Here is a 25,330-nt window from a genome sequence, read left to right as displayed (position 1 = left end):
ATTGACAACCAGTCAGACTGCCCTGTAGCTGTCTTAAAGGCTCCCTGATCATTCTGGGACAGCTCCACTCCAGCTGCAAAGACCACTGTCAGCACAGTTGCTGCAAGCTACACCTCCTTCATCTGGAGACCTCGCTCCAGGCAAACTGTGCTGGCTTTGAACAGCTCCACCCAGTGTAGAACAGTCTCAGTGGACTCCAGATGTGTCTGCTCACCCTGCAGCTGGCCTCACTCAGGGCAGGCAGGTTGTACCTCCCCAGCAACTCCACAAAAACCCTGTGCCTGGTTCCATGTGAAGATGCCTTAGTCAGGGTTTCTATTGCTGCAATGACCCACCATGATCAAAAGCAACTTGGAGAGGAAAGGGTTTCTTTGCCTTATACTTCCACATCCCAGTCCATCATCCAAGGAAGGCAGGGCAGGAACCTGGAGGCAGGAACTGAAGAAGACATGGGGAACACTGCTTACTGGCTTGCTCCCCATGGCTTGCTAGGCTTGAGTTCTTATAGAACCCAAGACCATGTGGGTCCTATAAGAACCCTCTCACAGCAATCATTAATCAAGACCATACTAAACAGACTTGACCACAGGCCAACCTTATGGAAGCATTTTCTCAATTGAGATTCATTCCCTCTTCCCAGATACGTCTAGGTTTGTGTCAAGTTGAAAACACAATAAACCAACCAACCAGGACAGCTGTGAATGGTACAACTATCCGTCTGGTAGAAGGGAAGCCATGCACAAGCAAGGCGGTGCTTGATGGAATTCGAATCCTGCACAGCTGTGCCATACCCCCTTTCCAGCTCTGTAAGCAGCCTGCTTCTCAGTCTTATTGGGGTGACGGGGAGGCTTCCCTACCATGCACTACCTGCCTAGTGTTGCAGCATCAGGCCCAACAAAGGCTTATCTCAGAAGGACTTTTGTCTATGTTTGGTATTTACCACTGGCAGGGCAGGCTGAGCTGGGTGCTGGGAAATGAGTCAAGCCCCAGGACTTCCAGGTCAGCAAGGAAACTGATAAGAGTTCCAAAGGGTGACGGAGAAGCTGCAAGAAGCAAGGACAAACTGTGGCAGAAGTATCCAGAAGGTGAGAGGCCATGGGCAACCAGAGCGTATGGAGGAGAGCAGCTATGAAGAGTGGAGGGTGAGAGCCAGAGCTCCAGGATTGTGGTTAAAGAGCCAAGGCTCAGGGGATATAGATAGATAGATAGATAGATAGATAGATAGATAGATAGATAGATAGATATAGATATAGATAGATAGATAGATATAGATATAGATATAGATATAGATAGATAGATATAGATAGATAGATAGATATAGATATAGATAGATAGATAGATAGATAGATAGATAGATATAGATAGATAGATAGATAGATAGATAGATAGATAGATAGAGATAGATGGAGAGAGAGAGACAGAGACAGAGACAGTGAGAGAGATGTCATTTACCCACACTTTCTACTCAGATAAGACAAGAGAATTTGGTCATGTGAAACCAACCCATTTTGGAAAATTCTAATTTTTAGAGACAGTACCTGCTCAGCCTCTGAAGCACGATGGATTACTGATCTGATTGGGCCAAAATGTGTGTCTCTTCCAGAGACTGGTTCTGAACCTTTAGAAGCAGTTGGCTCTGGGTCAAACCCAAGCAGGTGTCAGCCCCTGGGCTGTCTGGGACCTGCAGGCAAACTGGAGAGTGGCTAGTCAGGGGAGAAGCACCCCCAAATCTTAGGAAGTATGTTTGCATCCTTCTGACTCTGCTCTTCAGTAGGTAGAACTCATGGCCCCAGGAACAACCTCATGCCAAGGAAAAGCACACTGACCCAGGCTGATCATTCCTGTTGACCCACTTGCCATGGAACAAGATCTCCTGGCTGGAAATCTTAGGGGTTTGTTCATGTTTCAGATTAAATCACCTTCAAAAATTTCCTCACTGATGGAATCAAGAAAGTTAACCCAAAGGGCCCTTGGTGCCCAGTGTGGGAGAGCTTGAAGTACTGCTTGGAGCCTACGATGTTAGTAAAAGCAGTGAGGAGCTGATGAGATTTGGTTTAACCACTAAAGATGTCACAGCAACTTGTTTTGTACCCAGCTCAAAGCCCATTCAGTCCTAGCAGATGGCAATGAACTGTGGTACCCAAGTTCAGCACAGTTGCCAAGTTCTCCCTCCCCAGAAGTTGACATCTGATTGACAGATATGGCCCAAGAGAAAGTGTTTCGGATCATATCTCAGTAACCACCAGCCTCGACTGTCAAAACCAGAGATTTAGGGTGGTTTCTGGCCCCCAAGTCTGGAAGAACTTAGCAACTTCACAGGGCTGAGTGCAGGGGAGATGCACACGTAGAGAAAGAAAGCGGAGATGAGGGTGAGAAGGAACATGAAAACATTGTCTCCACTGGCAGACTGGGACTTCGCCGGGAAAACCGGAATGTTGACTCCGCACACATGACTCCAGTTTCTACACAAGCCGAAGTCAAGACACAGCCAGATGGTGGGAGAAATTGCTGACTCTGCTCCTGACCTTGGCCAGGACATGGGATTTCTGAACTCAGCGTCACAGGAAACTGGGCATGGGGGTGCACACCGTTAATCCCAACACTCAAGCGGCAGAGGTTGGTGAATCTCTGAGTTTGGGGCCAGCCTGGTCTACAGAGTGAGTTCCAGGACAGCCATGGCTACATAGAGAAACCCTGTATTGAAAAACAAACAAACAAACAAAGATAGCAACAAAAAGGAGGAGAATGTGTTATTTCTGTTTATTCTTACGATTTTTTTTTTTTTTTTTTTGGTCTCACTCTGTAGACCAGGCTGTCCTAGAACTCACAGAGACCTGTCTGTCTCTTCCTCCAGACTGTTGGGATTAAAGGCATGTGCCACCACACTGGCTCTTCTGTCTTCATTTTTAACTGGCTTGATTTATCATCACAGACAATGGAAGAAGTGAGCAGACATAAAAAAAAACTTTCTCTGTAACACATAGGATGTGGATGGTCCTTAGCATTTAAATGTAGAGTTTTCAGTGTTTCTGAAAGTGTTAAAAAAAAGATTTGGGGGGCTGGAGAGATGGTTCAGCAACCAAGAGCTCTTCCCGCTCTTTCAAAAGACCCAGGTTCAATTCCCACCCACACCAGGTGGCTCACAACCACCTGTAACTCCAGCTCCAGGAAACTGATGCCCTCTTCTGGCTCCCACGGGACCAGCATACACACACATACACACACACACACACACACACACACACACACTATTTTAAAGTATTGTTAAAAGATTTTTTTTAATAGAAACAGAACATTATGGGAGTCACATGAACATAGGTACAAGCTAGAAGGTTTTGGATAGGGAGTTACAACCTCCCCTGTCCCTCCAACACTCCCAGTCTCACTGCCTTGAGATTACTACAGCTAGAAGGATTTTTTTTCATTTTGAAGGTGAAATGTTGGAATGGTTGGGTAGATCTGGAGTGAATCTCGTGGTTAAGGAGAGGTAGACTGCAGGATGCAGGCCCTTCCTGGCCAGCTCTCTTTAAGAGAGAATTATAGTTATCTGTGAATTCACTTTTTTTTTTTTAACAAATAAGATACATTTGAAGATCTAAATCATTAAAGCCTGTGCTTTAAGAACTAGGAACCCCCCTTACCCCTCGCTTCTCACCGCCTGTGACAGAAGAGGAGCTGACCCTCCCCCTTACCAGCTGCGGCACTCGGGAGATCGGGCCCTGCTGCTCACCTGGGCAGCACAGTAGAGCTGACCCTGGTGGCAGAGGCATGGGTGAGATAGTCCTGGGGTTGGGGGTGGGGCAGCAGGCCATATGGTGGTGAGAGTGAGGGAAAGATGCCCCCCTCCTCCCCTCCCCACTGTGGCAGGCCAGGGAGCTGGCCCTCCCCATTACCAGCTGCAGCACTTGGGGAAGTGGACCCAGCACCTCACCTGGGCCACACAGTACAGCTGACCCTGTGTGTGTGTGGGTTTTTTTTTTTTTTTAACTCTTTGGGGGCCCACCACCCAGCTCCCAAATAAATACATGGAGATTATTCTTACTTATGAATTACCAGCCTTAGAATGGCTTGTTTCTAACCAGCTTTTCTTAAATTATCTCATCTACCTTTTGCCTCTGGGCTTTTACCTTTTTCTATTCTATATATTTTTCTTTTCTTCTTACTCCGTAGCTGGCTGGGTGGCTGGCCCCTGGCATTCTTCTCTCCTTTTATCACTTCTTACTCTCTTCCCTAGATTTCTCCTTCTATTTATTCTCTCTGCCTGCTAGCCCCACCTATTTCTCGCTCCTGCCTAGCTATTGGCTGTTCAGCTCCTTATTAGACCAATCAGGTGTTTTAAACAGGCAAAGCAGCACAGCTTTACAGAGTTAAACAAATGCAACATAAAAGAACGCAACACATCTTTGCATCATTAAACAAATATTCCACAGCACAAACAAATGTAACACATCATAAACTAATATTCCACAATAACCCTGTCGGTGGAGGTGTGGGTGAGCCAGCCCCGAAGTTGTGAGCAAGGGAGAGCTGTCCCCGTCACTCATCTGTCATGTGACAGCATGAGCAGAAAGAGATGTCCTCCCCTGCTCATCGCAGGTGGAAGAGCTGGCCCTGAGGTCATATGAGCAGGAGAGCTGACCCTGTCCCTCTTCAGCTGCAGCGCTCGGGAGAGTGGCCCCTACACCTCACCTGGGCCACACAGCAGAGCTGGCCCGGAAGGTGTAGGTGTGGGAGAACCAACTCTGAGGATGTGAAAGCCGGGGCAATGCTGGACAGCACACCCTGGTGTGAAGACAGGGAGAGCTGGTGAGCTGACCAACCCTGCAACTGCCCAGGCCCAGAACCACGGTTAAGTATTGGCCCACCCCCAACATCCACCCCATCTATGGTCTGCTGGAGCACAGGTTGGGGAGGAGGTATCCTGGGGACCCAGGGCTACAGGATCTCCACAACACAGGGCAGCAATCGGATGTCCAGGAAGAGCCTCAGTGAGGGCCCAGTGTCGATGGTGTGGCAGAAACCGGGGCCTCAAACCAAACCGATAACTCTTTGCAGTGAACGCCTGCGTGTAAAAATCTATGGATAAAGGGGTTTCCTGCGTGACTCACTGTGCCACACTGCAGCTTCCATGATGAGATTTTTCCTTTCTTCCTTTTCTTTTCTTTTTTATCTTAAATTTTATTTTGTTTTATTTGCAGGGGGTAGGAGAGGAAGGTTGCAGGGGCAGAGGGCAAATGTGAGGGGACCAGAGGTGGGTGGGATGGGGCTGCATGATGTGAAAGACACAAAGGATAAATAAAAAAGAAAGTTAACAACAAAACACACACACACACACACACACACACACACACACACACACACACACCAACTAGGAAGCTAGCAGCACTCAGGAGGCAGAGGCAGGTGGATGTCTGTGAGTTTGAGGCCAGCCTGGGCTACAGAGTGAGTTCCAGGACAGCCAGGCTACACAGAGAAACCCTGTCTCGAAACCCCCTCCCACCAAAAGAGAGAACTGGGAAGCTCTGCTGTGGAGGTGGCTCAGTGGGTAGAGGCATTCAACACGCAAGCCTGATGACCTGCATTTGATCCCAGGAGCCCACATAAAGGTGCAAAGAGAGAACCGACACCATAAAGTTGTCCTCTGACCTCCACGTGTGCACATGTGCCCCCCCCATCATGCACACAACTGTAGATGTAACTGTCTTATTAAATAAGAAACACAGAGCCAAGTGCAGAGTTCGAAGCCCCAGAGGGCAGAGCAGTAGCTAAGAGCTGAGACTAAAAACCCTTTCTTACCCTTCGCTGCCGCTGTCGTCCTTCCCCTGAGAAAGAGAGCTACTTCCTCTGTATCTATCTGTCTTTTTATTGACTTCCTGCTATGGCTTGCTATTAGCTCTGACCCCCAGGCAACTTTACTTATTAACATACAAATAAAATCACATTTCAGCACAAACATCACCATACACAACACCAATTTTAACAAAAAAAGCTTAGAAAAGAAAGAAACAGGAAACAGACAACCTGTTGGCATGGGCCTACACTCCTAGCTCTTCTGAGGCTGAAGCAGAAGGATTCCAAGATCAAGGCCTTGTTTGGGCAACAGTGAGACCTTGTGTCAAAAGTTTAAAAGGTTTTTTTTTTTTTTCTTTAAGGGGGTGGGGAGCAGGGAGTAGGCAAGCACGGTAGTGTAATCCCAGGATTTGAGGGGTGGAGAATGGGGATCAGGTAGCCCTGGGAGGCGTTTGGTCTCTCTTCAAAATCCCCAACCCCTGTGCCACAGATGAGAAGATTCCACCTTGAAAGGAAAATGAACAAATATAGAGACAGAGTCGGGCCATGAGTCACACATGAGGACATCAGGTCCTGAGGAGGCAGAAGAGGCTGAAGAAGCAGAGAAAGGGTGGGGCATCAGCCGTGTGTGTGTGTGTGTGTGTGTGTGTGTGTGTGTGTGTGTGTGTACACTTGAGTACACATGCACGTGCCACACAGAGGATCTTGACACTCCAGCTGCATGTACAGCTGACCCCACGCTGTTGCTTCAGCCCTTCATCTTTCGTTTTATTTTATTTTGTTTTGTTTTTCGAGACAGGGTGTCCCTGTGTAGTTTCGGTGCCTGTCCTGGATCTCAAACTCACAGAGATCTGCCTGGCTCTGCTTCTCGAGTGCCGGGATCACAAACCCTCTCATTTATTACCACCTATGTGTCATCTGTCAGTCTGTTGTCCGTAATCTCTTACCTATCTATCACCTACCTACTGTTCAGTATCTGTCTATCAATGAGTTTTCCTCGCTCCATTCCTTTTTCTCTCCCTCTTTTTCTCTCTCTATCTCCTTTTTTATTTCTCATGGATCAAGCACCCGACCAGAATGTTAGAATAAGAACAGGGATGTTATCTAGGCCACAACTTTGCCCTTGACACTTAATAGACAATAAATGTGCATTTGTGTAGAAATATAAATCACCACATACATCTTCAAAATAATTTATTTTAAGATGCATGTATTTGTGTGGGAAAATATTTCATCTAAAGAATGTTCCATAAGTAGTGTGCAGTTGGGGATAGACAGGCGATGGACACACATTCCTGAAGGTCAGATATACATTAGAGCTGCTCCCTCCATCAAGGTTGCGAACAGGCGTCTGCCGAACTGATCAGAGGGGAGGAATCTTCACACACGCCCCATTTTCTGTGCTGTTTTCAATATACCAGCTACACACAGGAGGCACCTTAACCCTTGACCCGGCAGCTCCCATCTCCAGAAAAATCAACCAGACAATAGACCACGCCCTGGTCTGCAGTGTTCCCTGGCCTCTGGCAGGCAAAGACGCGCCCAGGCGTTTACTGTGACGGCATTGAATGCAGAAGCAGTAAAACGCACAGCACCTCCCTCCATCTCCATCAGACACACGTGAGGATGATCCAGCAGCACGGAGGAGGGAGAAATTAGGTGGCAACAGGGGTTTGCCTTTTGTATTTACCTATTTATTTATCGGGACAAGGTTTAAAACCAGACTGGCCCAGAATGCTCAATCCTCCAGCCTCAGTCTCCTGAGTGCTGGAATCACAGGCGTGTGCCACCACACCTGGTGGGACATGATGAAGTCTGAGTATTGACTATTAGAATTACACCAATTGCTTATTATAAAATAATTTTTTAAATAAGGGCAGTGCTTAGCAACCAGTTTGCAGAAGTCTTGAGTGTGTGGCCGTTGGCTCTGAGGAGCCAGCCAGCACAAGCTGAATCCAGCATGCCTCTGGCTATAAATGAAGTATCTAGAAGAAGAGCAAGGTCACCGGGCCAGGCTTGGGAACCAAAAGGGTGTGACTTACAGTGCCAGTGAGGCCAACTACCCAGTGTCCAGGAACCAACTCTATCTTTTTTACGTCTTCCTTATGCGACCTCTGACCTCAGCCACTTGCTGGACTCCAGCTGACTGACTCCTTACAATGCCCCAAAGGAGGTGCCCTGTGTAACACAGTGGGCAGAAGCCCCCCAGAGCTCACTAAAGACCCTTCTGAAGGAGATGGGGAAGTCAATAAATTCTGAGGGGCACAACTCTGCCCATTCTGCAGATGGAGAAATTGAGGCTTGAGGACATCAATAGTACCCAAAGTAGAAGCCATAATCACCAACACCTGGGTGAGTCCCTCCGATCCCTTCTTTATTCCTTCAAAGTTCCCTGCCCTACCCTGGCACTTGTCACATCATGGGGGCCAGCTCTTGCATTCCGGGGTACTGACTCTCGAATCTAGGTACACTCTCTACTAACAAAGCTTCTGTCCCAGGACCATGTGACATGACAGAGCCCTCGCTGAGTGTTTGATATCCCTGCTCTGAGACTTAGGAGCAGCCTAGTCTAGGCTTCTGTGCAACACGTGGAGGAAACTGAGGCCAGGGTCATAAAGCCATCCTAGCAACAGCCTCTTGTCCTCAGTCAGAGTCCCAGGGCCCGATAAATATCCTGGGTAAGAGGAAGGGAGTGACCCAAACAGGCTCCCGATCACTAAGACCCTGGCAAGTGGACAAGGAAGGCAGAGACTTGCAGTCTCCGCTGGCTCAGGCCTGGCGGTGGAAGACACTTCCTTCCCGGGTCATCTGAGAAGCCCTTGGTGAAGACACCACAGAGGATGTCATTATAAACACTGCAGACAAGCCAACTCCACAGGGAAACCGAAGCATGGAGCAGGATCTCCCAGAGTCCCTGGAGTCTCACACTCAAAACGAAGAGTAGAGAGTTCATCTCTCACCCCAGCAAAAGGCACCCTTTGGGGCAGGGCCACTACAGAAGGAAACCTGAATCATGAGTTCCAGGCCCCATAGGCAGGGAGCTGGAGCTGCAGAAACCAATGTGCCAGCACCTTCCAAGCAGACAGGAGCCTCAGGAGGCTGAGGAGACCTCCAGACGGTGGTACTGGATACCGCTGGGGTTCTGCCTGTGGCCAAAGCGCAGAGGGAACCTGCCAAGGAAACCAAGGATCAGAGAGCAACAGGTCTGCGGCCTTCCCTGGGCAGGAAGCAAAGGACCTCACGGCCCCCACCCTGTTCCACCCCTTCCTGATTCCTTCCTAACATGCATACCCCTGTTCTCCAGCCTGCACAGCTCCTCCGGGCTTGCTGTGTCTCCATCCCAGCCATGGTGCCCGTTCCAAACTCTAAGCCACACCCTTTCATGTCCTTGTGAGGACCTGCGTAATGCTCAACCTAACATCACAGCCACACTGGCCTCCTGTGACTCTCTTCAAACATCAGAATGGCCATCACTCCAGTCAGGGCCTTGATCTTCCCTCCTCCCAGAACATTCTCCCTCTCCACCCAGCTCTGAAGTCACCTGCCTTTCCTCCTTCCCCCCACTCAGGCAGGTATCAGCTCAGTCACGAGCCGCCCTGAACTCCATTTCACTCATTCGTAGAGCTGGGTCACTGATGACTGGGGTGTGCCTGCCACTGTTCCAGGACCCAGGATAAAAGCACTGGATGCCACAGGACACCCCCCCCCCCCCCGCCTCTGCAAGCAGGGTCACCATGTACCTGGGGAATTCTAAATACACCTCTGGTCAACAACCCAAACACCCTAGCTAAAGGAGCTGCACTATGCCCACATCGGCTGCGTGTTCTGTCTCTGGGAGGCCAGCCTATCCCCTCCCCCCACCCCCACCTGTTCCTCTCAGCGGCAGGCTGGCTCAATATTACAATGACTTTTAAAAAAACTCTCCAGGCCATCCCAGAAATAGAACAGGCAGCCAAGAACCTGGACTGTTAGGTGAGGGAATTTTCTCATCACTGCAGCATCCCGTCCGGGGCGCCTGTCCCCCCTCTTTTCTCCCAGGGTGCTAAGACTCTGAAATCCTGTTTGTGACCTCCAGACCAGAAGTGGTCTAACTCCATCTGGCTGCTCCGACCTTCCGCCCTCCTCCCTCCCTCTTCCAGTCCCACGGGAGGGATCTCTTGTTCCTTGCCCGAGTCAGACAGGATCTCACCTCAGGGTCTTTGCACCAGCTACTCCCTCCACCTAGGATGCCCCTCGCCTCATCTTTACATGGCTGCCTCCCCTCCTCGCTCTAACTGAGCCACAACCCTGACCCTCTGTCCCTCTCTCTGCTAGTCTGGCCTCCCAGCAAGATATGCAGCTTCATGTTTCTTCTCATCAAGTATCATCAGTTTAGACCACTCCTCTTCAATGGTCTGTTGACTTATTTTCTGCCCCTTCCCAACTTGAACAGCAATTCATTGAGGACAGCACCTCGTCATTCTTGACCTCTGCTGCATCCCCAAAGGCCTCAAACCCTGCCTGGGACATCGCTGCAAGGACTTAGTATAAACACCTGGTGGAACACGGACTAAGCCCTCAGCTATGTTCTTTTCTCCAAAGCCCACGAGTCTAAGATTCGGTGGTTTTAAGATTCCAATACTCTGGGGTTTGTAATTAACTTTCAGTTCCTGTGAGAGCCTGGCATGGTGGCAGGAAGCTTGCAAGTATGAGGTCGGCTTGAACTCCACAGCAAGCCCTAAGTTAACGTGGTGCACTATATGGCAGCATCCTGTCTCAAAAGCAGGATGTAGCTCAGGGCTAGAATGCTTGGCTACACATGCAAAGCCCGGGTTTGATCCCTTCACCACACACACACCCGGGAGTGGAGCCTTTAGGTCAATGCAAAGCCACTGTCAGATGGTACAAAACAGCTGAAGTTTCCTTGGGGACAATGTCAGCAAGGCAGGAGGAGATGTGAGCATCTGGCAAAAGGAAGAGGGCCCTGAGGTCCTGAAGGGCCCACTTTTGCGCCTCTGTCCTTGGCCCCGGCCCCACCCACCACGTACCTGTTCATCTGAAACTGCTGCTCTATCTCAGCCAGTGACTGCCCTTTCGTTTCAGGAACAAGCAAGTAGATGAAGGCCAGGCCAAGGACAGCAGTCAGCCCATACATCAGGAAGGTCCAGGCCAAGCCGATGGCACCTTGGGACACAATGTTGAGAGTGTGGGCCAGGAGCTGAGCACCCTGCTCTTGAGGCCCAGGCTACCCAACAGGTCCTAGGTACAGAACCAACAGTTCACCCTTGCAAGGGCCGGGGATGGCCGGTTTGCAGAACGCCTCCCCTGCCCCTGGCTGTCACCGAGGCTGGGCCACCAGCATGGTAAGGGCAACTTGTACGGAGGGAGAGGTCCCTCGGAGTCAGAACACCTGAGTGGAGGTGTGGCTGGCTGCAGGGACCAGCCATGGCAACGGTGGCTGCAGAGCTTCTGCTCCAGAAGGCCACAAAGGGTGACTCTGTGTATCTGGTCCCGGAGAGCAGGAAGATAGGAACCACTGCTCCGGCCCAGAACAGAGGGCTCTACCCAAGGCTAAGGACCACATCAGTGATGTCACCAGAGGCCTCTAACGTCAGGGGGCCCATGACAGAGAGAGGGGGCTGGAAGGAAGTGACTCTGTAGAGGCGGATGTCAGGTTCTGTGTGGGTGCCTTTCTCTCTGGCAGCCAAGACCACCCTTCCATCAGCTTCCCTGAGTGGTGGGATCTGCCCTGGGCTGGTTTGGAGGGCCAGGCTCCAGTCCTCTGACAACTGGCTGGATTTAGGGATTACACATTTCCTCATTTGTGAAATGGGGTTGAGGGTAGGGCAGGACTCACGATGAGTCTCTCCTCCCTTCCCTCCCTCCCCTCCCTCCCTTCTTTCCCCTCCCTCCCCCTTCTGTCTTGTTCATCCACCCCACACAAAAATGTCTGGGGACAGGGGCAGCAGGGAGAAGGAAGGCTGGGAGACCGCCATGTGAGTGGCTCTTCCAAAGTGTCCCCACAGCCTCAAGAGCTAGACATGGAAACACTTGGCCATGGGGAGTAGAAAAGTAACCCCGTCCTAAGAACTGTCCAGACTTAAAGGAGCCCTGGACATCAGAATACCACCAGCCATTGGCTCTGGGAGGGACAGGTGATCTTGTTGAGCCAAGGAGGGCTGGGCCCGGGACTCGGGCTGCACTAGAGGCCTGCTGGCAGCCACCTTTAGACCACGAGGCAGGAATGATGGGAACAGCTGAGGAAGAGTCAAGGTCAATCCCTGAGGTGGGAAAACCCACAACTGGCTCTGTCTAAGGCCACCCACCCCACTCACTCAGGTGGTTGGAGATGGAAAATTCCCTTTTGGTTCACAAGCTGGGCTGTATCAGGTCTCACGCCGCTGTGACCCAGCCAGTTTGGGAGCTTTAGCTCTGGTGAAAACTGTCCCCAGGTCCAGATGGACGCGGCCTGGGCTGAGGCCAGAGCACTCACCGATGAGGTCGAGGAAGGAAAGGCTGATGAGGAGGTTGGCCGCCCAGTTGAAGCTGCTGCAGAAGGCAAAGGCTCTCCCACGGATCTCCACGGGATAAATCTCACTGAGGACCAGCCAGGTCACTAGGGCGAGAGCAGGAGAGTTTGTGGGCACCCGTGAACTGGACAGGACACCTCCTGTCCTCGTTATCTGAGCCCTGTGCCACATTCTCTGCCCCCGAGTCTCCCGGCTGCACACCCCCACACCCCTGTGAGAATCCCATGAGTGGCCACAGTCTCAAGTTCCTGGGACACACGATGTCCAGTGCCAAGAACAGAAGGGTCCTAGGCAAACTGGTATGTCTGATTTTTATCTGACTCCTTTCAGATAAAGCTCTTCTGATGGAGCCACTTAGGGACAGATCCAAGATTTGAAGAGACCTGGTTTAAAATTCAGTGATGGGGGTGGGGAGCCTTAAAAACTTGCTAGTGTAGGCTTCAGCTCTGGAGGAACCCCTTGATATAAGGAACCCCGAAGCCTCAGTCACCCACCATTAAAGCTCGTGTGTCCGGAGACTGATAAGGCCCACTAAAAGGGACAGAAGGCTCTGGATTTACCTCCTACCTGGTCCAAATCCGAAGGAGAAGGCACTCACATAGACCATCATGCAAACCAGTGCAGACCAGCAGAGCAGGGTGTGCTCCAAGATGGGACCCAGGGGAACTGGGGAGGCGGCACTAAGAGCTGGTCCCAGGGACACTGTGGTGACTGGATGGGGCTTGGTCCTCTCAGTGATCGACAGGACTGGTTGTCCTTGGTCCCCACCGGTTCGTAGTCCTAGTGGCGGAGATGAACCCTTAAGCAGACCTGAGCTTTGAGGCAGGTCCATCTGCCGACTGGCGTTGGATGTGGCCAGGCAACTGGGGCCTGAGTCCAGAGACACAGCAAAGCTGACCAGGCCTATGCCACTGACAGACAAGGCCATGAGAGCACATCCAGAAAGTAGAAGGGCCCTACGGCCTGCACGGTCCACCAGCCCCGTGGCGGTCAGGGTGGCAGCCACCTTCACAATACCAAGCCCCACAGAAGCCAGCACAGCTGAGGAGCCTCCATGGAAGCCCACAGAGCTGAAGATGGTGGAGGCATAATATAGCACGTTGGGCTGTCCTGTTAGCTGCTGAAATAGCACTAGTCCCAATCCTACTACAGTCCGGCTCCGCATGCTGTCCCGGGTCTTGAAGAGGTCCAGAAAGGTGTACCGTGGCTTCCCCAGGCCTGGTTTGCTGGCCTCCCCTCCCTGGAGCGGAATGAGGTCTTGGTGGGCTGCTGTGGCCTGTGCATCAGCAGGGAGGAGAAGGAGGCTGAGCGATTGCAGGAGAGCGGGTGCAGCTGCCCAGCCAAACATGTGCCTCCAGCCCCAAGGGCTGCCAGCCAGCACGTAGTTGAGAGCATAAGAAAACAGGATGCCCACAGTGATGCCCACCTCATAGAGGGACACCAGAACACCCCGCTGCCGCGGCCCCACCAGCTCTGAGACGTAGATACAGCAAGCCATGGAAGACAGGGAGATGGCGAAGCCAACGGATGAGCGGCCCAGGAGCAGCCAGGGTAGGGAGCCGGCCAGACCCAGAATCAGGCTGCCAGCCAGCAGCACCACATTGCTCCCCAGGATGGCCCGTCTCCTGCCGTAGCGGTCAATGAGGAAGCCCCCGACCAAGGAAGCGAGGAGCGCCCCCAAGAGCAGACTGCCCACCAGGAGCTCCTGTTCCAGGCAACTCAGCCCGAAGTCCAGCTGTAGTAGTAGCAGGGCACCGGATATGACCGCCAGTTCATAGCCAAAGTTCAGGCCACCCAGCAGGGACACAGAGGCACAGAGCAGGAGGACAGGTGGGCGATGGCCTGGAAAACAAAAGTGACAGCGCTGGAGTCTGTGCATCACACCCTCCCTCACCAGAGGGTCTGTGCATCACACCCTCCCTCACCCGAGGGTCTGTGCATCACACCCTCCCTCACCCGAGGGTCTGTGCATCACACCCTCCCTCACCCGAGGGTCTGTGCATCACACCCTCCCTCACTGGAGGGTCTGTGCATCACACCCTCCCTCACCGGAGGGTCTGTGCATCACACCCTCCCTCACCGGAGGGTCTGTGCATCACACCCTCCGTCACTGGAGGGTCTGTGCATCACACCCTCCCTTCTGTGTGCCAACCCTCCATCTATCCAGCTGTCTACTGTTCAACCACCTGCCCTTCCTTCCTCCCTCCCTCCCTCCCTCCCTCCCTCCCTCTACCCTCCCTCCTTCCCTTCCTTCCATTGACACACTACTTAGCTTTCCACCCCTCTAGCCATCTAGACAGACATCTATTTACTCCGCCTGTCTCCCCACACCCTCCCTCTCTCCACCCATCTACCTATACATATAAACATCTGATCAGTCAACTACTTCCCTTCCCTTCCCTTCCTCTCTCTCCTTTCTCTCTTCCATCAACTCACATATCCATCTATCTATACACCCATCCATCCACCCACCCACCCATCCATCCATCCATCCATCCACCCGTCCGTCCGTCCGTCCGTCTGTCTGTCCATCCATCCATCCATCTACCAACCCACCCACCCATCCATCCATCCATCCACCCATCCATCCACCCACCCATCCATCCAGACAGCCGACTTGTCTACTCTGCCTCCCCCTTTCCCTCACAAAGGACCAGACTGTTGTGAAAGCTGTGCTCAGCTTCCCTCAATGAATTCTCACAGCAACCCTCTCCCATCATCAGCATCATCTGAGCAGAACAGAGAGGTTAGAAAAAAAAATTCTCAAGGTCACACAGTAAGGGCGGAGCTAACATGGGGTTGGAGAACTTTGGAGCTCTGGGCTGATCTGCAACGGTGGAGAGGCTGGAGTCCAGCAAGGGTGATTGAGGGGAGAGTTGAGGTGGGACAGGCTGTTAGCTGCCATGAACAAGGGCCAGTTCATGGATTCCTTGGGTCAGCAGGACAATGAGGAATCTCATTCTTAGGGGACACAAGCCTTCGATAACTTACACAGGGAGTAAGGTAACTGGTGGTCTAATTTTTAAACAGTTGATTTCAATGCTTTATGAAACTGCTGAGTGAAGTGGGAGAGCCCTCTCAACGTCTAGTTACTCTTTTCTTTTTTTTCTTCTTTGGTTTTTTCAAGACAGAGTTTCTCTGTATAACAACCTGGCTGTCCTGGAACTCACTCTGTAGACCAGGCTGGCCTCGAACTCACAGAGAACCGCCTGCCTCTGCCTCCCGAGTGCTGGGGTTAAAGGTGTGCACCACCACCGCCCAGCTACTGTTTTGTTTTTGTTTTTGTTTTTTTTCCTTTAAGTTGGGGGAATTGAAGGGGAATGCAAAGTCGCCTTAATATTCGTAGTAATGAGGTCAGGACAATATGTTAGACAGTCAGAAGAGAAAACCCTATTGTCATAGCTCCCCAATTGTGTGGCACTAGATCAGTCTCTTTCCCTCTCTGAGGACTCTCCATGATGCCCAGGCTGGCCTCAAACTTCTGGGCTCAAAAGATCACTTTGTCTTGGCTTTCCAAGTGTTTGGATAACAAGGAGCTCTAGAAAGCACTGTGTGGGGCTGGGAGTACAGTTCAGCAGTAGAGAGCTTACCTACGGTGAATGAAGCCCTGCGTTCTATCCTCAACACTGCCAAGGACAGGAAAATCAGTCGGTGGCAATCAGGGTGCACATCTGACCAGTTACCTCCCTCCTTAAGAATCAGGAAACTGGCCGGGCGGTGGTGGCACACGCCTTTAATCCCAGCACTCGGGAGGCAGAGCCAGGCGGACCTCTGTGAGTTCGAGGCCAGCCTGGACTACCAAGTGAGTTCCAGGAAAGGAGCAAAGCTACACAGAGAAACCTTGTCTCGAAAAACCAAAAAAAGAATCAGGAAACTAAGCCAGGCCGTGGTGGTAGCTCATACCTTTAGTCCCAGCACGGACTCGAGAGGCAGAGTCAGGCAGATCTCTGTGAGTTTAAGGCCAGCCTGATCTACAGAGTGAGTTCTAGGTCAGCCAGGGCTACACAGAGAAACCCTGTCTCGGTGGGGGAATCATGAAACTATGTGTTCCTATGAGACATTAAATAGGCCGTGACCCAGCAGGCCATAGGTTAAGGCAGGAGGAGAACACAGAAGACCAGCAGAGGAGGAATAAGATAAAAATAGCCATCTACAGGGAACAGAAGGGCCACATGCCCAAGACTGTGGGATGAAGTCAAAGAGGCAGCCAGGTAATTTTTATCAGAGGCCCCAAAATAACCCAACAAGAAATTAAATCTTCAAGTAAGGAAACTAGTAAAATTGCAAATGAAACAGCCCCAAGGAAGACGTGGAACTCATGAATTTAAAAGCAGATGTTAATGAAATGGTGAGGGAGTGGGAGAATCCACTACGCCTTGAAGGTTTGCACAGGGTGAGAAAGAGACAGACTCACGGACAGTGGGGATTATAAAGGGACTGTGAGCAGACACTGGAGAAAACACAGAGCAGCGACCCAGTGTCTGTCAGCCACGATCCCTCAGCTCACACGCCCTCAAGGTGGGTGGGTTCCTTCCTTTAGACGTGCAGGGCACCCCATCTTCAGATCCCCATTTCCAGACCACATGACCCTAACCAGTTAGAACTGGATGCTTTCCAGTTCGGCCTGAGAGTTCCTGCTTTGCAAAGATCAACTTATATGTATCAGCCACGCTCTCCACACTACCCACTCCGCCCTCTACTCACCCAAGATGCTGCTTCTTCAAGCATTGTTTCACACATGGATTAAGTTTGGGGCTGCTATTTACACACACACACACACACACACACACACACACACACACACACGCCACAGATCCATTTCCTGTCATCCAACAGCAGTGCTGTCTTAGAGAATGTTCTAGAACACAGAAACTTCTGCACCTGCCCTATTACACATGGAAGTAATCAGCTGTGAGTGTGTGTGTGTGTGTGTGTGTGTGTGTGTGTGTGTGTGTGAACAACTGGGCACTTGAATGGCAGCTAATGTGATGGAGGACCTCAGGTTTCATTTCCATTAATTTACTTAGAAAAATAAGTAAATTAGTGCCCATGACCTTCAGAAGAAAATTCCTTTTATTATTAATAATAATAATCTTAATAACTCATGTGTTCGGTGACTGCCACATTGGCATTGAAGTTGTACAGGTCATTCTTAGGTTTAAGTCATACATTTAAACATAGATATTTCTGGAAGCATCTAGGAGCAGCCAGCAACATCTGTCACTCCCACCCCCACTCCCCCACCTCCCCAACCCCCAACCCCCCACCCCCCCACCCCCTACTCCAGACCCAAGGAGAACTTTGGTAATATGATAGCCAGATTTACGGAGAGCAGTCTTTGGTCCCGGCTCTGCTTTGATCACCAAGCTTAATAACTCATTTGGGTCTCTCCACAACTTTATGAGGTGTGCTTCGGAATTACCGACGAGGGAATAAACTCATGAACAGGAAGGGGAGGAGCCTTCCCCAAAGCTGAAGCCGGGTGGTAGGCACTCCCAATTAACAAAAGCTTGTGTGGTAGGATTTGGTCCTGTTCTCTCAGTCCCACCTCTTCCCAGCCGTCAGTCAATTTTTATGTGGAGGCAAACGTTCATGGCGGAAAACTCAGCCCGATTTCCACCTCTTCCTTACCCTTACCCAACATCCTGCCATTCATCACCCCAAAATTGCTGTCTGGCCCACTGTCCTCTCCTCCCTTGGTTCCTGGAGTTCACTCTCAGAGGTTCTGTCAAGATTCATGAGGTGACTGTTACAGCTTATACATGAATTGTCCCCACAAAAAGCTCATGTTATAGGGGGACTTGAGCCCCAGCTGATGGTATTATTTGGGAAGGTCCTGGAAACATTAGGATGTGGGACCTATTTGGAGGCAGTAAACAAAACCAAACACTCTGAAACGTGAAGTAAAAAATACTTTGCGTACTTTCAAGATATTCTCTTGGGTATTTCATTTGCAGTCACAGAAAGTAACTGATACAGGAAATTGGTACCAGAAGTGGGATTGTTGCTGTGGCCGTACCTGCCCACGTGGTTCTTAGACCTATGGAACTGGTTTGTATGAGGGTTTTGAAAGAGTTTAGAGATATGACTAGAGATTCCCAAGAATCAGGGCTTAATGAGTGTGTCCAGTAGGAACTCAGAAGACCAGAGCACCAACAAGAATACAGACGGTGATGGCCAGGCCTGTGAGACTTCAAACAGGAATTAAAATCCTATTCAGAATTGGACTAGAGGCCATCTGTTACATTCCAACAGAGAATTTATGTACAATTTGTCCACAGCCTGAGAGTCTGTGGGAAGCTAAACTTAAATGTCATATTTTAGGCCCAGTGAGAAGGTTCAGGAGGTAAAAGTGCTTCCTGAACAGGCCTGACAGCAGGAGTGTGAATCCTAGAGCCTGTAGACAGCCAGATGAGCTTGTCACATCTGTAATCCAGCATTCCTCTGGCAAGGTGGGAGGCAGAGACAGTAGTATCACCCAGAGGCTTGGAGGCAGCAATCCTGGAGCTCACAAAAATAACCAGAGACCCTTTCTCAACAAGGAGGAAAGAGAACGGATTACCAATGGCTGTTTGTTCTCTGACCTCCATATTCACAGCATGGCATGTGTACTCCTGTATTCCTCTTCTTACCTATCTACACACATCCTCTCTCTCTCTCTCTCTCTCTCTCTCTCTCTCTCTCTCTCTCTCTCTCTCTCCACACACACACACACACACACACACACACACACACACACAGAGGATTTTTTAGAAGTGATTTTTAATATTAATATTTTTAGGCTGGGCAGTGGTGGCGCACGCCTTTAATCCCAGCACTTGGGAGGCAGAGCCAGGCGGATCTCTATGAGTTCGAGGCCAGCCTGGTCTCCAAAGCGAGTTCCAGGAAAGGCGCAAAGCTACACAGAGAAACCCTGTCTCAAAAAACAAAACAAAACAAAATTTTAAAATTAAGCTGGTTGTTAGAGGAATTCAAGTAGTCTAGCATTCAGGCTATGACACAGCTGTTGCCAGCTGCTTTTTGCCAGGTTAACAGTAAGAGTTGGGAGCAAGAGCAGAGCCATCCAGTCTGAGAAGCCTGAAAAGCTGGGGCTGAGGAAGGCAAGGTCTCTGAAGAGAGTCACACCATTAAAACGTAAGCCAAGCACACTGTATTGGGACGACAGGCAGGAGGCTTTGTGGGCACCTCAGAAAGCCACCAAGTCCCAGCCACAGAAGCAACAAAGCTAGAAACTTAATTAAAAGGCTTTCCTCGGGGTACTGAGAACCCCTGGGGGTACCTTGTTGGCCCAGAACCACCTAGGAAGTGGTTTCCTCAGGGTTTATATCACCATGATCAGCTGGCCAGGGTCTCTGAGGCCACTGCAGCCGTGGATCCCAAGGGACCCTGCTGCCCCTGGAACTGATGGCCGAATGTTGATGTGGAAACCCCAGGAAGCTAGAGGTACCAGAAATGTGGACCATACACCAAGGAAAAGCCACAGAGGAGCCATCTCAGACAGAGGCCTTTAGTCTCTCAGTTGATGGAGACAATGCTGTTCAAGCTCATGGAAGCTCATGATGCCATGAGTCCCAGATGCCAGGCCTGGATCTCCGGGAACTACTCATTGCCTTTCTGGGTTCGAGTCTTGCTTTGGCCCAATTTTTCCTTGCTAATTCCCTGTTCTTCCCTTTTAGAATGAGGATGTTTATTCTCTGCTATGGCTGTCAGAGAATGGACCGTTCTGAACCTCATTATCTACAAATGGGATACTAGCTATATCCAATGTTAGCTACTATGGCTCTCACTGAACAGCCTCGCTAGGGTTTTAACGGGCAATTCAAGTTACCCCATTCACTACTGCAGCTTAAAACCTCCAGCTTCCCCAGTCATTTGGAATGACATCCAAACTTTTCTTCACAGCCCTCAGAGCCCTGCACAATCTGCTCCCTACTCACCGCCCAGCCCCTCCCCTTATCCACTGAGCCGCTGGCCCCCTGGCTTGGACCTCACTGTACATTCCTGCCACCTGGAAGCTGGTCCCCCAGGGCTCAGCGAAACCCACTTCTGGGTAAGGTTTCAGGTCTACCTTAGCCCCCTGAGCTACCCAAGAAACACAGCTCCCGGCCTTCATACCCCTGTATGTTCCACCGCATCCTGTTCACTACCTGTTCCCCCAGCTCCTCACCTCCAAGGCTGAGAGCACAGTCTCCCTTGTTCACGGTGTCCCAGCCCGTGTGTGTGTGTGTGTGTGTGTGTGTGTGTGTGTGTGTGTGTGTGTGTCGTGAACTATATGCCCACCGAAGAGAGAGGAACTGACTCTCCCTTTGAGTGTTGGAATCTAGAGAAGTTAACAGAAATCTTGGGCCCCTGAAGTGGCAAAGACATGCATCGGTGGACCTGCCTCCTCTCACTGAAGTCAAACCCGGCACAGGAGTTCTGTGGAACCCGTACCTGTCAATGCCCTGACCTAGTGCAGTACCCAGCACTGAGGTGCTTAGCAACCTGCCGGCTGGCTTGGCTCCCTGGGCGCATGGCCCAGTCTGCAGATCTGCAGTCTTCCCAGCCCCCCCCCCCGCCCCCGACAGCCTCAGCACCCCAAAGCGACCCTGTCTGCAGAACCGTTCCAAGCCCTGTCGGAAGAATCATCTCACGGGGACTCCTGGGGGCTCCCTGAGGCCAGGCCACTCCCCAGGAAGGCGGATTGACAGATGGACGACGGGAGGGAGGAGCGCTTTGCCCTCCGCGGGGTCCCGGGAGGCCCAGGCCTGCAGCTCCCCCAGCCCAGAGCTCCGGGGCCCCGACTTACCCATAGCTACGGGCTGGGCTCTGGGCCCCCCGGCACGTCCTGGTCAAATCCCTGTTGTGGCAGCGACGGACAAACTTTCCCCAGTCCTGGGGCCTGCGCCCTCCCTCCGCCACGCTGGCCAGCCCGGCCTGAGCCTGGGGGGCGGGACAGGGGGAGCCTGGGACCGCCCCGCGACAGCCAATTCTGTGGCTGCCCTACAAGGGAACTTATTTCAAGTTTCCCTGGGAGGGAGTCACTCTACAAATAGTTTCCAAAGTCACTGTGACACACCCTTCACTGGCCTTCGCAGTGTACACACACACACACACACACACACACACACACACACCACTTTATATCAGGCCTCTCCCATGTACACACACACACCATATCAGGCCTCTCCCATGTACACACACACACCACACACCCTGTGCCAAGCCTCTCCCATGTACACACACACACCATATCAGGCCTCTCCCATGTACACACATACACCACACACCCTGTGCCAAGCCTCTCCCATGTACACACACACACACACACACACACACACACACACACACCCTGTGATGGGCCTCTCCCATGTGTACACCCCCACCCCTATCCAGCACCTCTGACACCCCAGGCCTTCAGCACCATTCACTCTTCATGGAGGTCTGGGCACCTACAAGCCACAGGAACACCAGCCTAGACTTGGGGTGGCCCGGGGAACAAGGCAGACACGCTCCGTGTTCCTTAGGAGTTTTCTTTCTAACGGCGGAAGAACTAAAGGAGCCAGAAGAGCCAGCTGCATAAGGAAGGGCGGTCCAACACCAGACTGGGCGCTGGGCCAGGCCGTTGGGGACGGCTGGGTTGGTCTAAGGAGGGGAAACTTCAGTGGGGGCTGATGGACCAGGCCCAGGGAACAGCAAAGGAGCCAGTGGAGAACAAAGGAGCATCACAAGTCAAGGCTGAGGAGCCTAAGAGTTCAGAGAGGTCAAGTGGAGAGGAGTGGGTAGGCCAGAGCCAAGAATGTGGGCGGGGAGGATGCTGGGAGCTGCGTTTAAGACCTCCTGTGTGCTGGGCAAACGCTCTACCACCGAGTCTACCCCAGTCCAGGCACGAGGAGTTTTACCCCGATTGAAGGAGACAGCTAAGAGTTCGGATGGGTACAGGAGCCAGGCTGAGAGCTGGGCAGCGGGCAGCAGAGATGCGGCCATCTGGGGCCAGACAATAGTTGGATGGAGGCAAGTGGGCAAACCAGAGGAGACTTGGTAAGGACTTACACATTGGAAGGGGGTGCCGTGCGGCTGGGCAGGGAGATCTAGGGTTCTGGGCTTGCTGCTGTATGGCTTTGGGCATCCATGTGGAATCAGGGGGCAGCTGGCTCTGCACCTAGGCTGGGGACAAGGGCACCGATTCTTACTCCAAGACCACATGCAGGCTCAGCACTCAAGTGAGTGCAGCCTTTCCCAGCCTCCCGTGTCCACACACAGGCTTTCACACTCATGTATTCACACTACCCCAGCCTCCCGTGTAGACACATGTACTTTCTCCACACAGACTCGAGTGCCATGGAACAGACAAATACCTTACAAAGAGATGGTCTAGGCAAGACCTCCTGGGGCAGGGCCCTTTACAGTCTGAGAGGGATGGGGAGGGCCGTTTGGAAACATGGCCCCACGTTCTTCATGCCCTCCCTAGTGTATGTACACCAGGAGATGTAACTATGTGACTGCTGGTCTGAGGCACTGGGACACTGGGACCCTGAGTCTGGAGTTCATACTGGCAAAAACCCATGTCAGAGACACCTCAGATCATGACAGACAGACTGGCAAGCTGGACATTCTTATGTGAGCCTGTGGAGGATGCATTTGGGGTTCAAACCATAACAACCAGTTCCTGGGAAATGAAACTCCTGGTGTGGCACTTTCAACCATCCTACCTTACTGCCATTCCTCATGGACTGCCTCTCGGCCAGTCCCACATGGTAGCTCTTCCTTCCTCTGTGGAACTGTCACCATCCAGTTCAGCAAGTGCTGTTCCACTCCTGTGAGACTGTCCACGGAAGTTGTGTGGCTGGAATGGCCTAGCTGTTTTTGGTCTTTGTGGCTCGCACTTGCTGTGGGGGTGTGTCTCTGCCTGGCACCCTGTCTGTCTCTTCTAGGAAATGGAGGCCTCTTTCTTCATTTGACCCTCTCAAGGAGGAAGCACCTTTCGAATGCACCCCAATGGTCCTGCCTTTGGTGTTGGTGTCTCAAGGCCATCCACTTCTCTGGCTTCCTTGCCAGTAGTCAAGACCCAGAGATAGGCTTCTAAAAAATGGGAGATGACAAACTGCCGTTTACAATCTGGTTATAAAAGTTGGCAGTGTCAGCCTTACTCTTGATCTCCTGATCACGTAGCCATTCGCTCTGATCAAGCCACTTGCCACATGTGAGATGCCCTGTGGAAGCCCCTCCACCCAGGGCAAGGCTCTACTGACTTGTATAGTGCCCATGCCTCCAGGCACTGGACAATGGGGAACTGAGGGCCTAAGATCAGCTGCCCGTGAAGGACTGAGAACCTCAGCCAAGACCACAGTGTGCTCAGGCCTCCTCCCCCAACCTGGCCTGCAAGTCCTCCTGGCTGACACCTTGATCTCAACCTTTGCCAGGCACACACACCATAAGGAGATTAATTTTGCTTTAAATCATTAGGTTTGTAGTAGTTCGTTCCCGAATGATAAATAGCTGGTGCATACTCATCACTATTAATTACCTTGATGGAGAGAAGGAGAAAGTTGCCTGAAAGGAGGAAGTGTAGAACAGATTGTGTAGACACACACAACCAGGGAATGGGGCTTATTTGACTTCTGAAGACTCGGCTACAACAGGCATGCAAACCTACATGTGATGATGTATTGTGTCCCCCAATAAAATTTACCTGAGGATCAGAGGGAAAAGCCAGCCATTACATTAAATAGAAGTCAGGCAATGGTAGCACACATCCTTAATCCTATCACTTGGGAGGCAGGGATCTGTCTGGATCTCTGTGAGTTCAAGGCCACACTGGGAACAGAGCCAGACATGGTGATACATGCCTTTAATCCCAGCACTAACCATAGAGGTCTGGAGGTCCGTACAGACAGACAGGAAGAGGAAGTGATGTAGCTGGGCTGAGAGAGCAAATGAGAGAACAGAATGAAAGGACCAAGCAGATGCCATAACAGGCTGCTCAGTCTTCTCTCAGAGATCAGGCCTCAGTTTCAGTTTCCTGAGACTTGAGCAAGCAGTTTCTGGGAGGGCCATGAACAAAAGACATAGTCCTTGCTGTAGCTCCTTTTCTGCATGTACTCTGCTCAAAGTTCAGTCAGATGTTTACTGTCTGGGGCCCCTCACCAACTTAGAGTTATGGGCATGACGTGCTAGGCCAGCCAGCCCCCATGGCAGCTCAAGGACAGAGCCTGGACCACTGAGCCAGCCCCCACAGTCAGTACGTGCTTGGCCAGCCAGCCCCCATGGCGGCTCAAGGACAAAGCCTGGGACTTGTGCTGGACTGCCCCCAAAGTGATAATTGTAACCACCAACCAGTAAATTCAAAGGTTGCATACCCTCACCCAATTAAAAGAGAACAGAGATAAAAATAAACCAATTCGAGTTGCACCCGTGCAAAACCTCCCCAACCCCCCTGAAGGGCTTGTGGTTTTTGTCTTTAAAAAGCTAGCCTCACAAAGAAAGAGCAACTCCTCCCTGCCTCACTGTATTGGGTGTAGGAATGAGTTCCCTGTCTAGACTTGTATCTACAGAATAAACCTTGCTGTTGCATTCTGGACACCTATGGTCTTCGGTGGTCTCTTTGGGGTCCCAGTCTGGGCATAACACAGAACAGGAAGGCATATAGGTGTGGGTAGACAGGAAGTAGCTTTCTTTGGAAGCTGTGAAGTTGGTGAGGTGAGGTTAGCTGTGGCTTTCCCTATTTCCCTGATCTCTCAGGTTTTCACCGCTATATCTGGCTCTGTGTTTTTTTGTTGTTGTTTTTTAAATTTATTTTATTTTTATGTGCATTGATGTTTTTGTCATTGGTGTCAGGTCCCCTGAAACTGGAGTTACAGACAGGTTCGAACTGCTACGTGGGTACTGGGAATTGAACCTGGGCCCTCTGGAAGAGCAGTCAGTGCTCTTAACCCCTGAGCCATCTCACTAGCCCATGGCTCCATGTTTTTATTTAATAAGACTGTTTAGATATTCCTCTACACCTACATGACCTCAGACATACTACAGATCTGATTATTTATTGTATCTTC

The 25,330-nt window shown here is 51.2% G+C and overlaps 1 protein-coding gene across 1 annotated transcript; it reads right to left on the bottom strand.

The window, feature by feature from the left end:
* Positions 1-6,973: 6,973 nt before the first annotated feature.
* Slc2a10 (solute carrier family 2 member 10) lies at positions 6,974-21,225 on the bottom strand. The gene is made up of 5 exons (XM_059259772.1): positions 21,088-21,225; positions 12,867-14,141; positions 12,263-12,385; positions 10,818-10,953; positions 6,974-8,960 (listed from the first exon to the last, which is right to left on the bottom strand). Exons 1-5 carry the CDS (start codon positions 21,089-21,091, stop codon positions 8,882-8,884), a joined length of 1,617 nt encoding a protein of 538 aa, XP_059115755.1. The 5' UTR covers positions 21,092-21,225; the 3' UTR covers positions 6,974-8,881.
* Positions 21,226-25,330: the final 4,105 nt, after the last annotated feature.

This window comes from Peromyscus eremicus, chromosome 4, assembly GCF_949786415.1.
Source record: "Peromyscus eremicus chromosome 4, PerEre_H2_v1, whole genome shotgun sequence".
Taxonomy (NCBI): Eukaryota; Metazoa; Chordata; class Mammalia; order Rodentia; family Cricetidae; genus Peromyscus; species Peromyscus eremicus.
Note: the sequence above shows the minus strand (reverse complement) of the source record. Positions and strands in the feature narration are given on the sequence as shown.